Below are 16,151 nucleotides of genomic sequence, written 5' to 3' on the forward strand. Positions count from 1 at the left end.
GTTACTGTTTTTGGCATATCGAATATGCATGGGTAGCTTGCCAGGCTCTGCCATGCAGGTGGGATATTCTCAGTAGCTTGCCAGGCTCTCCGAGAGAGATGGAGGAATTGAACCTGGGTCGACCGCATGCAAGGTAAACGCCCTACCTGCTGTGCTATCGCTCCATATTTTTAGAGCAGTAAATAAAGCAAATAAGTTTTCTGATTTAATGGAATTTACATTGTAGTATGCAAGGAAATATGAATAAGAATGATAATTTTTAATAGTAATATGTACTGTGGGGACCAGAGAGATAGTACATGGGTAAGGTGCTTTTGTTGCATGTACCTTACCCAGGTTCGATTTCCAGCACTGTATATGGTTCCTTGAGTACTCCTAGGAGTGATCCCTAAGCACTGTGCCAGGAGTAATCCCTGAGTACCCCTGGATGTGGTGCTAAAACTGAAAAAAATTAAAGTATTATGAATAACATGCAATGGAACAGTGACTTGATAAATAACTAGTTTACACTGGGGGTGATTATAGTTGGACTTAATGAGATTAAGTGAACCAGATACTTAATGAGAAGAGAAAACAGTCATGTGAAGAGTAGAGAAAATGTTTGTTCTAGGCAGAGGAGTTATCAATGAAAATGGTCTGAGAATGTAATGAAATAAAATAAATAATTAAATAGTTCCACATATAAATTATATTAAAATATTTTAAAGAGGCATGAGAATTATATAAGTGAATTGAGGACAAGATATCTGAACAAGGAGAGGAGACAATTTTATTTAGAAAAGTTTTTATATATATGGGACTTTAAATATATATAAGTACATTGTTTCCATATTCTAGTCTTAGAGTGAGTGGTGAGTACATTAGTTTCATTGTGTCTGTTTATACCTTTATAATATTCTTAAAAATTATATAATGTATTTTAAAAAGACAAAATTGTCAGAATTTCCTATTTATTTTGTTCTTCAGAATACCATGTCCTTTCTAAGCTTTCTATACATTCACTCACGTAATCTTATTAAACATTTGAGGCAGTATTATTTTGCCATACCATTGCTATATAATAGAAAGTAGAATTTATAAATTTAGAAATGTGTCAATGATCATATGTTCGATAGCAGAGCAGAATATGAAACTGAAAAATGTGTTTGAAAGCTTGCCCCTTAACTTTTGTGATAAGAATTAATTACTTTCTTTTAAAAAAGTATGTACTGACCCCAAAGAAGTCTCAGGTTGTATGACAGACATTTGAACCTTTCAATGCAGTTGGAGCAACAGCAGTAGAACATAGCTTGCCTCTAAATTTAGTGACTTCCCAAGACTTGAAGAGCATTTGCTGAGGTACATCAAGCATGAGTCATTTCCCGGGGTATCTGTTTATTCATTCAACAAATATTTATCAAGAGCCTACCATAACACAGTGGTAAGCCACAATTTATGTCTTGTCCACATCATTTTTGCAGTTTGCCAGGCTTTGGAACACAAATTTGATATTTCCATATCCATTTCCAACTAATGAAAGGAATACTGTATTTAATTATCAGCCATTTGAGAGCTTGCAATCTGGCTTACTTGGATCTCATTTAATGCCAGCCATTACTGACCTGCAAATTCATATGACCGCTAAAGTACTTTAGCCCATTTTTTATTAAAAAATAATTTATATTAAAAGTTTTAGTCAACTTTTGTCCAAAGTACAAATTGAAATGAGAAGATTGCTTCAAACAATTTTAATATGATTGCCCCCTTTCTCCTTAGATTTTCCTTTTTTTCTTTTTCTCTACAGGCCAAGAATGTCTTTGTAGGGGCTAGAGAGATAGTATGGTGGGTAGGGTGCTTGCCTACCCTGTGTCTGATTTGGGTTCAATCCGGGCACCACATACCATGCCCTGAGTCCCCCTAGCAGTGATCCCTAAGTACAGAGTCAGTAGTAAACCCTGAGCACCACTCAGTGTGGCCCAAAATACAAAAGCAAAATTAATATTTCTTTAATCATCTTCTCAAAGAAAAGTCTAGATTCTCCTTGACCATGTACCAGATATATTTTAAGCATTCAACAGTCCTAAGCATTCAGTAAGAGACTGAAACCACGGTAGCTCGTAGAACTAATTTTGATTTCCTTATTTATATTTATATTTATATTTATATTTTGCTAATAAAAAATATACTGAAATCAAATAGAATTTTTCTTTGGAGGGGAGGCCCCAAGTAGTACTTAGGTGTCCCAGTGTCCTTTCTTGGAAATCCTTGGCTAGGAAGTTCAATGTAAGGGTCTGAGCAAGTAGTGCTACTTGAACCCTGCACTGCCTGAAATTACCTGTACCATCTTGGTGGTACTTAGGTACTATGTGGTGCAAAGGATTAAACTAGGGCTGACCACGTGCATGGCATGTTCTATCTCTCCCACCCCACAATACATTTCTTCCTACAATGAAAGTTAGTTTAACTGTGCCTTTCATGCCTGGTTTGCATATGTGAACATTACTCATTAGTACTAGGTAGATCTCTAAATGTTCTGAAGCAATTAAACATTATTGTTGAAAACTGGTTCTCACTTTTCCTTAGGTTCAATTCAGTTACTATGTGCTATAAATGTTTAAACATTCTATCTAGTTCTTTCTTTTAATGATGCATTCTCTTTTTTTATACTAAATATTCAGGGACCCGAAGGAATTGTGGGAGTTCCAGGGCAAAGAGGTCGTCCAGGAAAAAAGGTACATTTTTAAAAATATAGGTTTTAGATGACTGGTTGAAGAAAGTCTGGCACATTTACACAATGGAGTACTATGTAGCTGTTAGAAAAGACGAAGTCATGAAGTTTACATACAAGTGGTACTACATGGAAAGTATCATGTTAAGCGAAATGACTCAGAAAGAAAGGGATAGACATAGAAAGATTGCATTCATCTGGGGAACATAAAGTAACAAAATAGGAAACTAACACCCAAGTATGGCAGAGATTAGTACCAGAAATTTTACTCAATGACCCGGAGGACAACCTAACATGTTAGGGGAAGGGGGAGCTCAGAAAGATAAGGGAACACCAGGTGAAGGGTGTTGGGAGGATCCGCCCATGATGGGAGAGCATGCTGAGGGTAGACTGTCGACCAAGCATGGTTGCCACTCAATGCCTCTTTTGCCGACCATGGCACCCAAAAGGAGAGAGAGGGAAATGCCCTGCCACAGAGGCAGGGTGGGATAGGGACTGGGGGGGGAGGGGATGCTGGGATCCGAAGGGGAGGTGGTGGGAAATGCGCACTGGTGGAGGGATGGGTGTTTGATCATTGTATAATCGAAACCCAAGCACAAAAATGTGTAAGTCTACAACTGTACCTCATGGTGCCTCACTATTAAAAAATAAATAAATATAAAAATAAATAAATAAAATAAAAAAATAAAAAATAAATAAATAATATAGGTTTATTGCTTGTAATTTCTCAGAGCTTCTTAGAACTTTGTGATGGTTTTTTCTTCATTGTATTCAAATAAAAAGCCAAATTCAAAAATTTGGCTTTTTAAAGAACTATAAATTTAAAGGAACTATTAATCTCTTTAATTATTTGAAAATAATTTTTCTATTTTGTTTGATCTAAAAGATCTTTGCCTTGACCACAACACCCAATAGGAGAGAGAGAACAAAAGGGAATGCCCTGCCACAGAGGCAGGGTGGGGGGGGTGGGGGGATATTATCCATGGTAGTGGAAAATGGGCACTGGTGGAGGGATGGGTATTTGATCATTGTATGACCGAAACCCAAGCACAAAGATTTGTAAATCTACAACTGTACCTCATGGTGCTTCACTAATAAAATTAAAAAAAAAAAACTTTGCCTTTTATTCTATTTGCCAAAATTCTTTAGTAATCATGGATAAGAAAAGAGAGAAAAGGAAAAAATGTATATTATTCTATTTGTGCTGTTTAATAAAAATTTCAGTAAAAAGAGTTAAAGGAATCAATAATTAAAATTGTTCTGGGATTACTAGTAGTGTGATTTTCTAAATTGAAAAGGCTAATGATCTTATTTTTCATATATTAACTAAGAAGCACAAACTAAGGATACGTTTTATTTACTTCCTTTATATTTTACTAATATCACATGATAATCACAAAAGTTCTAGTACCTCATAATGAAAACTTATCTTTACATCAGTAATTTGTTCAAGTGTTAATAAATTATTTTCCCAACATTTCTAAATATACTTGCTTTTATTTTCTTCAAATTTATATTCCAGGTCTCAAAATCTACGTCTATCATTTCTGTTCATAACTAACTTAGGGGTGAAGTATAAGGCATAATAATATATAGGGAAAAATTAATAAGATAAATCTTAGGTCATGATCATACCTATTAAAATAATCCCAGTATTGAAGACACTTTTTAATCAAACATTTTCGTGACTCATTAATGACAGTTTATTTCATTTTTTATAAAGCCTAGTTCTAATATTCAGAAAATGAATTACAGTGTTTAATATTTTTTAAGAGCAATTGTAGTTTACTGATAGAGAAAACCTCCTATTTACCTAACAAAAAAATAGAAAGTAACCAGTTTCAAGATGTAAAAGGATGTAAAAATTTAACAGCTTTTAAAGGCAACCTCCCAAAATATTGGGTGATGACCTTAAATATTCAAAGCTGCATTTTAGAGGGGTGAGAAGAAATCCCAGCAGATAAAGCATTTGCCTTGCACATGGCTGACTGTTCAATCCCCAGCATCCCATATCGTGCCCCAAGCACCAATAGGAATAATTCTCCGTGTAGAACGAGGGGTAACCTCTGAGTATTGTCGTCTGTGGCCCCCCAAAACAAAAACAAAATACCACAGAGATACTTGTTAGAGACTGTCTACATTAAGCAGAACTTCGTGGCATTAAAGTTCTCTGTAAATCAGACTTCTTACAGGACCTATGTTTTCTCATAAGAATTAATACATGCATGAATATATCCATACATATACACATAAATTTTTTTAATTAAAAAGCTCTTTTTTGTAGTTCAATATAATCACCAGAAATCCCTTATCTGACCAAAGTAATTTTTTTACTAATTTTTTAAATTGATTTCTATCTTCAAGATCACCTAGGTGGCAATTGTATGTTATTATTGTCAGCTGGCTGTATATCATAGTAGTAAATCAAAATTTCTATTCGTAAAATTCAAACTAGAGTTTAAATTCTATAAAATTAAATTATATAAAATTAAATTAAAATATAATACCCTTAAGTAGTCATTTGGGTATATCTATATTTTATTAATGTAAATATAACTTTTCTTTTTTTCTTACTTTTCTTTCCTAATGATTTCCACAGGGCGACAAAGGACAAATAGGGCCCACAGGAGAAATTGGAAGCAGAGGCGCTCCTGGACAGATTGGGGAGAGTGGTCCTAAGGGTGCCAGAGGAACTAGAGGTGCTGTGGTCAGTATTTGATTTGTTGCCATAAATGAGTTCACCGTGAATGGAAAAGAAATGTATCCTTGCCCTTAAAGCTTCATCCCTTGATTAATTTTACAGAGAAAGCAATAGCTCCATTGAAAATAATCTACCACCATGGGATGTGGAGAATTGTAAGCATTCCACTGTACTTAAGTGGCTTAGTGGTTTCTGGACATGCAAAAGGAAAGGGGGAAAAAACTTAAAATGGAAATAAAATATGAAATGAGGTTCTAAAAAGATCTGATTATAACATCTAACCTAAGTAGGAAAGTTTGTGTGCCTTGCACTTAAAATCAGGATTTAATATCTAGAAGAACTATGTTGTCATGGTTGACAAATTGCTATGAAAATTAAGTTTACTTCAAAATGGATTTTTTTATGTATGCTATCTGGAGATTGTTTCTCTAAATTGCTGTGATAAGTCTCTGTAAGTTCTAGTAATACTTGGTCTTTTGCATCAGCTCAGTATGATGTTGAAAACAAGGGTATTATACTTACAGCAACAAAATTATGTTATGAATATGTTAAAATATGTTAAAAAGTCATAACATGAAAGGATACAAAATATTTCAGATCATCCAATGTAGTCTTTTTAATATTTCACAAGATCATATACAAAATCTATATATTTAGTCTCCAGATAAAATCACAAAAGCTATACTTTTCACCAAGATGTTTTGAAAACATTGCAGATATTCTTTTGTCTGGAGGTTTATTTTCTCAGGCTTACTTGAGCAACTCCTTACTGTTATCTTACTTCTTTAGGTCTTTCTGGTCTCCTTTAATTTAAATTACTAATTTTTGGTCTTGGCTTGCTCAGGAGCATTATACAATGTAAATTCAGGAGCATTATTTTAATACAATGTGATTAACTTTAATAAATATGGTAATTGATATATCCAAATACGATTGCCTTCATTGTAGACTTTTACTTCAAATTTTTTCTAAAAGTCATGTCTACCTTTTAAATTTTAACACGTATTCCCATATTACCTTTCCAAGAGGTATCAATAAATTTGTACTCTACAACCAGCAGTAAAATTCATATTAATCCTTTTGATGTTTGCCAGATAAATAAAAGAAAAAGTATAAATTTGTTTGCTTCTACTTGCATTTCTCTGATTATAATAAATTTATATTGTATTTTCCTTTGGGAGTTGCCTACAGATACACATTTATATGTTTTTCAGTTAGGTTGCTGTTTATTAACTAGCAATAATACCTTTATATTTATATGTTTGTGTGATTTTAAATGTATTTTAAAATAAATGACAACTGTACTTTCATTATTTGTCTCTTAATATTGTCTTTTGCATATTAAATATTTTAATTTTTGCATAGTCAAATTTATTAGCTATTTCTTACAGTTAGCTCTAGGCTTTCTTTCATATCCTTTAGTATTATATAGCTTTTTTTTCGTTATCTCTTTAAGGCAGAGAGCCTTTTGTTTCCTTTTTGATAAAGTTATATAAGGCTAATTGTCTTTTTTCAACGTTGATAGTTATCTCTGCCATTTAATAACTGTCAGTCTATTTCACTTTTCTGAAATGTTAGCTCTGTCATAGGCTGAAGTCTCAAATATTTCACGGCTCTATTTCTATTTCCTCTGTTTCTTCTTTTTAGACTCTTTGTTCCTGAGTCAAATATCACAGTAATTTAAGTTAATATACTGTTATAGGATCCTTTATGATCTGTTCCAACAAATACTCCATAGTAGACTTTTTCAGAAAAGTCTAGAACTTACTAATAATTCCTCTTTCATATGAAATTTAGTTACCTTGTCAAATTAATTTAATAGTATATCTTCATATAAAGAAATATATGTTTGTATTTACTGTCCTTCAATAAGTTGCATTTTTTTTTTGTTCTTACACCATTCTTACCAGGTTTATTCTTAGTTTTTCTTTAACGTTTTGCTTTTTTATGTGATACTTTTTTATGTTGCATCTTGTTATTGGTGCTAAGTAAGAAAGCTGTTTTTTATTCAAATTCTTATTTCATACCTACTTCAGTGATGATTCTTAGGAGTTCTTTGGATAAATTATCATGTTAACTTTGTTGTTTGTTATCATGATTTATTTCACTGACTGGGACTTTTTGTTAGTATTATTTTGGCTAATTGTGTACTTATTCTGTGCCTTAATTGTCTTATTTCCTAATTATTGTGAGTCTCATATAGGAGAGATGAAGAGAAAATTTTGTTAGTATGAAAGATAGGATATTTACTATTTCTTCTGCTTTTTCAGTTGTCATCATTTTAGTAACATAGGAATAAAATTAGCTTTTAATTAATATGGGTCCTCAGCTAAAATATTAATGATAAGAATAGTTGTAACTAATTACTTCACATAAGTTTTCAATTGTTATTATAATAGAAATTATTAAATAGAAATTATCATTATGGAAATATATATGTTTATATATATGCCTCTCGGAGAGCCCAGCAAGCTGCCGAGAGTATCCCGCCCATACGGGCAGAGCCTGGCAAGCTCCCCATGGTGTATTCGATATGCCAAAACCAATAACTATTACACGTCTCATTCCCCTGTGCCTGATAGAGCCTCCAGTCGTTGGGAAAGACGAGGAAGGAGAGGCTGCTAAAATCTCAGGGCTGGGACGAATAGAGACATTACTGGCACCTGCTCGAGTAAATCCATGAACAAAGGGATGACAGTGATACAGTGATTATCATAACAAGCTGGATTAGAGTTTGAGATCATGTTTATCCAACTGTCTAAAACCAACCAGCAGATTAGAGTTCTCCTTGATGGTGTAATGACAAAAATTGTCAGGCTTCAGTCTCTGATATTCAGTGATGTACATCTACTAACAAACTTCGACGGGCACAAACTGCATTTCTAGAATTTGCTACAAATCTACAAGATTTTAACAACTAAAGGATTTTCTCTTACTCTCATAAAGGATATTTATGACAAAAGTGATATCATGCCCAAAAGAACTCTTTTGTGGAACTTTCATGATTCAGGGTGAAAAAAGGTGGGAATGGAATTTTGGGGTTACTATTTTTAAGACTTGGTGGAATTTTATATTAAAAGAAATTGGAAGGTGGTAGTTTAAATAATAAACTATGTATTTTGCAAGAATCTCTAATATTTATTTTGCTTTTCAGGGACACTTAGGATTGATGGGACCTGATGGGGAACCAGGAATCCCAGGATATACGGTAAGAATTTTTAATTAAAAATAAGAGAATAAATTTGTATTAAAACGTTAAAATAAGTTCATCATCTGAATTATGCAAGCCATTATAGAATCTTCCTGATAAATCTTCCTAACTCATTTAGGTCACATTCTAACATAGAGTAAATATTTTTTGTGATTGAAAATAATGGTGGTGGGAATGTGCAGTGGTGATGGGATTGTTGTTGAAATAGTGAATGTCGGTAACAAACAACTTTGTAAAATAAAATAAAATGACAAAAAATAAAAATGGAGGAATTATTTCTGTGTGTGTTGGAGGTTGGGTTTCTCTCAAGCAGTTCTCTGGAGGCCCAGGATACACTTACAGCAATTCTCAACCAACCAGGCTGACTGTTAATGCAGCCTGAGTATGTAAAGCTGCTTGGGTCCTGTGGTGCCAGAGATTACAGCCCACAGTTGTTTGGGGGAGCTTCTGAAGCTACACCTCCTGGTGCTCCGGGCCATCAATCACATACCCAATAATGCTCAAGAGATGATGCGCTGTCAGCAAAGCATCCATCCACCTCTGGTTTAATTGATATCTATCTCTCAACCAGTTTCAAGATTAAAAAAAAAATTCAACTTTTTCCTTCAGAAGAATATAATATCTGATTATTTGAACTTAGTGGTAGTAAGTAAAGTATTTTCAACTAAAATAGAAAATACCTAATTACTTTTCCTTTTTTTCAGGGTCATCAAGGCCAACCAGGACTTTCTGGCTTGCCTGGACAAAAAGGAGAAAAAGTATGTATATTTACTAATTTTTCAATCCTCAATTGAATATTAAATTCACAAGAATTTATAGAAACAAAAATAAAAGAAACAAGCTTCCAATTTAGGAAATATAGCACAGCGGGTAGGGCGTTCGCCTTACAAGCGGCCAACATGGCCGACCCGAGTTCGATTCCTCCGCCCCTCTCGGAGAGCCCGGCAAGCTACCGAGAGTATTCGATATGCCAGACACAGTAACAACAAAGTCTCCAATGGAGACGTTACTGGGCCCGCTCGAGCAAATCGACGATCAACGGGAGGGCCTTGACTTGGCCTTGACTATTCCAGAAAAAATATAAAGAAATATCAGGGGGATAAAATTTAAATTAAAACGCCTTCCATAGGGCTGGAGTGATAGCACAGCGGGTAGGGTGTTTGCCTTGCACATGGCTCACCCGAGTTCGATTCCCAGCATCCCATAAGGTCCCCTGAGCACTGCCAGGAGTAATTCCTGAGTGCATGAGCCAGGAATAATTCCTGTGCATCACTGGGTGTGACACAAAAGCAAAAAAAAAAAAAAATGCCTTCCGTAGGTTTTTTTCGACATGGAACATGGAATTTAAATATACATGAAAACACTTTGCTATCCATAAATGTATGTAAAAATAAGCACTGTAGCACTGACCTCCTATTGTTCATCGATTTGCTCAAGCAGACAACAGTAATGTAAAAATAAGATTATTTGTAAAAATTGCTCGAACTCGAGCTCGAGCGGGCCCAGTAACATCTCCATCGTGAGACTTGTTGTTACTGTGTTTGGCATATCGAATACATCACGGGTAGCTTGCCAGGCTCTGCCATGCAGGCAAGGTACTCTCAGTAGCTTGCCGGGCTCTCCGAGAGGGGCGGAGGAATCGAACTTGGCTCAGCCATGTTGGCCGCTTGTAAGGCAAACGCCCTACCGCTGTGCTATCGCTGCAGCAGTAAAAATAATGATATTATAAGATTAGATTAAATAAGTCATCAGAGTATTTTTTAGTAAATTTCTAGTTTAAGAATTACTACAGCATGATATATGTACACCAGGAAATACTATTCAACCATTAGAGAAATATGGAATCTTACCTTTGCTACAATATGGATAGATCTACTGCAGGGAGTCATGCCCATCAAAATAAGACAGAAAAAGAAAGACACATACTAGATGATCTTACTCATCATGGTATATAAAGAAACAAAAACAAGGGAATAGACTATATCTAAATAAAAATGAACCTTTATATTTTTACCACAGAACTGAGGTTACTAAGAGGAAGCCAGGGGTCAGAGTGAGCTGAAAGGGTCCAGGAGACAGTATAGAAGGCTATTGGTACATTGGTGGTGGGTATAGTGTGATAATGTTGTACCTCTAAGGTATATAACTATTTACATTCTTGTAAATCAATACAACCTAAATAGAAATGAATTTAAAAGTATGTTTTAGTTAAAATGCATACCTCCCCACTGCTCAGGGAAAAGAATAACTACAACAGCACTTCTCTGGATTGAAATCCGACACGGAAACAATTTCTATGCCGCTCTTTTGAAGCAGACTGAGGCTTTCAAGGGAAACCATATGTGAATATTAGTTTTGTATAAAGTATCATATGCTTTGTTTATTACGATTCTCCATTTTTAAAAGAACCAGATGGTATACTTCATAACAAAAAAAAATAAGTTACTTCATATTTTAATCTGATGTTGGTATAAATCATTGTATTTATTCTAGGGCTATCCAGGAGAAGATAACACAGTCCTGGGACCACCTGGGCCTCGAGGTGAACCAGTAGGTCTTTTTCTAAAATTATCTTGGTGTGAAATAAAACGTATGCAGTCTTTGAAACTAGTATGACCTCAATAAAAGACTTAGATTTGTAAATAATAAAATAATGGTGTTTCAAGATAAAAGTTGGTAACAATAGATTTCTAATACCAATATCACCTTTTTTAAGTAATTTAGTTTTGTTTAATAGCATGATTTTAGGGGCCAGGAGATAATATAGCAGTTAAGATAGGTTGATTCCCAGCAATACATGGTATTCTGAGCATCACTGGATGCAGCCCTGGAGGCCCCCAGCGCTGACCGGGTAGCCCAGATATCCTGGGAACTGGGAGGTCTGAATAGCATTATGTGCTCAAGCCCTTGCTTTGAGCCAATAGCCCAATTGACTAAGAATGACAGGTGGTGTCTCTCAGCTTCCTGATCTCTGCTTGGGAGACCACATGATTTTATAGGAGGGTATTATTTACAGTCACATAATCTAAGTATGAAAACTTCTTATATCTAAGTAAGTCTTTGGCCTAAGGAAAGCTTCTTACAGGGAAATCTCAAGTTTAAGTATTAAATGTGTAATAAAAACTTTATGCAGATGATTGATAAACTACATGTGCTCTACATTTCATTTTATAATAGTAGATATTCTTTTTTAATTTAATTTTTTTTAATGAATCACCATGTGGTACAGTTACAGACTTACACGCTTTCGTGCTTATGTTTCAGTCATACAATGATCGAGTCCCCGTTCCTCCACCAGTGCCCATTCTCCACCACCAATGTTCTCAGTATTCCCCCCACCCTCACTGTGTCTATACAGGGCTGGAGCGATAGCACAGCGGTAGGGCGTTTGCCTTGCACGCAGCCAACATGGCTGACCCGAGTTCGATTCCTCCGCCCCTCTCGGAGAGCCCGGCAAGCTACCAAGAGTATCTCGCCCACACGGCAGAGCCTGGCAAGCCACCCGTGATGTATTCGATATGCCAAACACAGTAACAACAAAATCTCCAATGGAGATGTTACTGGGCCCGCTCGAGCAAATCGATGAACAACGGGAGGGCCTTTACCTTTATTAAATATATATATATATATATATTTTGCTTTTTGAGTCACACCTGATGATGCTTAAAGATTACTCCTAGCTCAGCACCCAGGAATTACTCCTGGCGGTGCTTGGGGGACCATATGGGATGCCGGGGATCGAACCCGGGTCAGCTGCATGCAAGGCAAATGCCCTCCCCCCATACTATCTCTTTAGCCCTAAATATATTTAATTAATGAAATTTACTTGCTGAATGACCCTGCTTTATAAAGCTTTTAGAACTACTTTAACATTAAGGGAAAATGCATGTATTAGGATATCTTATGCAACAATTTTTATCTGAAAGTTCATAGCTTTTAATTAGGCTTAATTTCTTCAGTGTTTTCTCTAGAACCATTATGAAATTTTTAAAAGTGTTTAATGCCTAATATATTTTGACTATATTCTTGGTATTGAAACTACTCAGTGGAACTAAGCAAATTAATATATATGAGACTTTATATTTGAAAAGCTTCATACTTTTTTTCTGTGACATCTGCATTTACAATATGTAGATGGAGCTGTGAAACTTTTTTCACAGGGTCCTGTGGGGGATCGAGGAGAAAGAGGAGAGCCTGGTGATGAAGGATACAAGGTAATGACTGCAAATTTACACATTTACTTCTACTATTAAACATGTCTTTCTGTGGTTCTGTTCAATTTCAAAAAAGTAACTAATGAGATGAAATAATAAGCACAGTTCAGGTAATTTGTAATTCCCAGTGCTTTTTTTTTAATTTTTATTAGTGAAACACCATGAAGTACAGTTGTAGACTTACAAATTTTTGTGCGTGGTTTTCAGTCATACAATGATCAAGTACCTATCCCTCCACCAGTACCCATTCTGCACCACCAATGATCCCAATAATCCTCCCACCCACCCCATTCCCACCCCCCATCCCACCCCGCCTCTATGGCCAGGCATTCCCGTTTGTTCTCTCTCTCCTTTTGGGTGCCGTGGTTTGCAAAAGAGGCATTGAGTTGCACTCATGTTCGGTCTGCTTTCAGCATGCATCTCTCATCCTTGGTGGATCCTCCCAACACCCTTTACTTGGTGCTCCCTTCCAGTGCTTTTTGATCCTAGAAGTCTCACTTTTGGTACTTTATGTTTGTTCTTTCTAAAATCATTATTTCTTTCCATTGATTTTTTTCAATCATTTTTAACTTCTCAGATAAACTGTCACCTCTTTAGAGTCTTATATTAATTGCCTTTATACCCATAGCTTTATATCATATTATCCACTCTACCTATATTATTATTTATGAGAGTGCTATTTATAGTATTTTATTTTTACCTATTTTTATACATTTGTTTCTTATTTTTTTTCTCCTTCTACTCCCAAAACATAAGGTCCATGACAATAAGAATCTTGTATGTCCTTTCATTGTTAAATTTCTAGTTTTTTAGAATGCAAAGTTCCTGATATATTGTAAGAATTCAACAGAGTTATCTTTTTTTCCCTTAGTTTAAAGGCTTGTTTTTATTGACATTGTCTGCTCCTTTGCTTCCTTTTTTTTAAATTTTTTTGAGTAAACATGAGATATAGAATTACAGAGCTGATCCTGTTTCAGTCATGCAGTTCCAACATCTCCCCCACTCTCCCTCTCTCTTCCTTATGGCTCATACTACAGGTATTGCGAGATTATCGTGTTTTTTTTCCTCGTAAAATCTGTTTCAGCACACGGTTCTTGAAAATCGATTGATCAAATGGATAACCATAATCTCAACCAACTTCATTAGTTAAGATTACATTGAACTATGTGTAGAATTCATTCTCTGTTATTTTTATTAGCTTGTTTGTGCTGTGGATGTTCTGTATTCTTAACTTCTATCTCTTCATCTATAAATGTCAGTTGCAAAACTAAATGGTCATCTGTAAACTGTCTCCCTGTAATTCCTACCTTAGTCCTTTGCTCATTAAATTCTTTCCTTGCTCATATTATGATGTAATATTTACTTAAATAAATCCTGCTAACTCTTTACTAGTTCATACTCCTTTTCTCTTATCCCAGTATAATTAGCATCAATTTTTCCTTTTTCTGTAGTCCTATAGTATTTATTGTTCATCAGAGTCATTAAACATAATATTTTACCAGTTTCTGATGTTATTTATTTAATTATTTGTTCATGTTTAAGTATCTTAGCTACTCAACTTGAATATAATTGCTTTCTTTCCTTCATGATGTCTTGTTTTAAACCCTGTTCAGAATAGTGCATGATATCTCTATAAAAAAAACTCACTCCAAAAAAAATTTTACTTTAATAATGAATTGGTACACATTAATACAAAACCTCTCTGCTATAAAAATTATGAACTTATCTGAAATGGAAATGTAATTAACTAACTTGAATAGACAAACTAATAGATATATAGCTGTTGTTAATAAACTGATTTTCTAAATCATAAATCTGAAAATTCACTCATACTCCCTAGTACTCTTTATGCAATGTTGAAGGAAGTACTAAATATTTGTGGAATATTGAAGGAGGTTCTAAGTATTTGCAAAATGTTGAAGACAATCAAAATATTTGTGAAATAATTATGATGCCCGTTATTTTCTATTGCAAATAATTTTATTTTAGGAGGTAGTTTATGTTCTATTTTCAGTTTATGCATTTGTATCTGCAAGTATTCCCTAATTCAAGATATTCACTGATTTACTTAATAGTTTTTCTTTGGACTATAGCCTAACTCTATAGCTTCCAGAAAAATTTTAAAAACTTCTTAAGTTTCTTTAACTTTTTTCATGTTCAACTTCTCCACACATATTTAAAAACATCAATGTCTTTTTTTGTGGCTTCCATAATTAAATTAACATATTTCTTGAAAATAATTAAAAACAAATTTTTTTTTATTTTATTGAATCACCATGAGAGAGTTATAAGCAATGATCAAACACCCATCCCTCCACCAGGGCACATTCCCCACCACCAATATCCCCGGTATACCCCCCCTTCCCACCCTCACTCTGCCTCTATGGCAGACATGATTCCCCATAATCTCTCTACTTTTGGGCATTATGGTTTGCAATACAGACCCTGAGAGGTTAATCATGTTTGGTCCTTTATCAACTTTCTGCACACATCTCCCATCCCGACCGATTCCTCCAGCCATCTTTTTCTTAGTGATCCCTTCTCTATTCCAGCTACCTTCTCCCCTTTGCTGATGAGGCAGGCTTCCAGCTATGGAGCAATCTGACCTGTGTATCTATTATCCTTAGGTGTCAACGTCATGCTATGTTGAAAAACAATTAAAACTTTTATTAGAAGAATGAACAATCTATTCACCTAGTTTGCAGAAGAAGTACCCAGCACCGTTATTTAGAAATTCTTCAGAAATCCTTACACTAGAAAATTCTGTCGTCATTCACAGATATTCCTGATGAAATCTTCAATTATGAATGCTTCATGAACAGTTTGGTAGATAGTTTTCTTTCTTCCCATCTGTGATCTTAGGCATATGGATCATTTTAGAGTTATTTTGATAATGGTGGCTCTATTCTAAACAGTAAACCAGACAAACACACCAAGTTAATTGCTTAGATGCTTCAGAATCATGAAATGGCCACACGTGTGTCCCCTGTCATGTTTTCTTAAGCACATTCCAAATGGTATATATAAGATTTGCCATTTTAAAGTGTACAATTCATAGTCATTAAGTAATTTTGCAATATTGTGTAACTATCACATGCTGTCTTGTTCCAGAACATTTTATTACCTCATAAAGGAGGCCCTATCCCCAATAAGCAGGCATTCTTTATTTATCCCAGACTACAACAACCACTATTTGACTCTAATATAGATTTAAATATTCTGGACATTTCATGTAAATAAAATAAGACAATATATTGTCTTGTGCCACACTTTGTTTATTGAACTTAAGATTTTTAGACTTTATCCATGTTGTAGACT

At 34.8% G+C, this 16,151-nt stretch overlaps 1 protein-coding gene across 1 annotated transcript in view; it reads left to right on the forward strand.

Moving 5' to 3' along the window:
- COL24A1 (collagen type XXIV alpha 1 chain) overlaps positions 1–16,151 on the forward strand; it is a 324,882-nt gene that overhangs the window by 237,572 nt on the left and 71,159 nt on the right. The window contains exons 39-44 of the mRNA XM_056123526.1: positions 2,658–2,711; positions 5,307–5,414; positions 8,563–8,616; positions 9,324–9,377; positions 11,113–11,169; positions 12,780–12,833. Of these exons, the coding sequence (XP_055979501.1) occupies positions 2,658–2,711; positions 5,307–5,414; positions 8,563–8,616; positions 9,324–9,377; positions 11,113–11,169; positions 12,780–12,833 (381 nt within the window). The remainder of the gene's footprint in view (positions 1–2,657; positions 2,712–5,306; positions 5,415–8,562; positions 8,617–9,323; positions 9,378–11,112; positions 11,170–12,779; positions 12,834–16,151) is intronic.

Source organism: Sorex fumeus, unplaced genomic scaffold (genome assembly GCF_029834395.1).
Source record: "Sorex fumeus unplaced genomic scaffold, SorFum_2.1 ptg000047l, whole genome shotgun sequence".
In the NCBI taxonomy this organism is placed as follows: Eukaryota; Metazoa; Chordata; class Mammalia; order Eulipotyphla; family Soricidae; genus Sorex; species Sorex fumeus.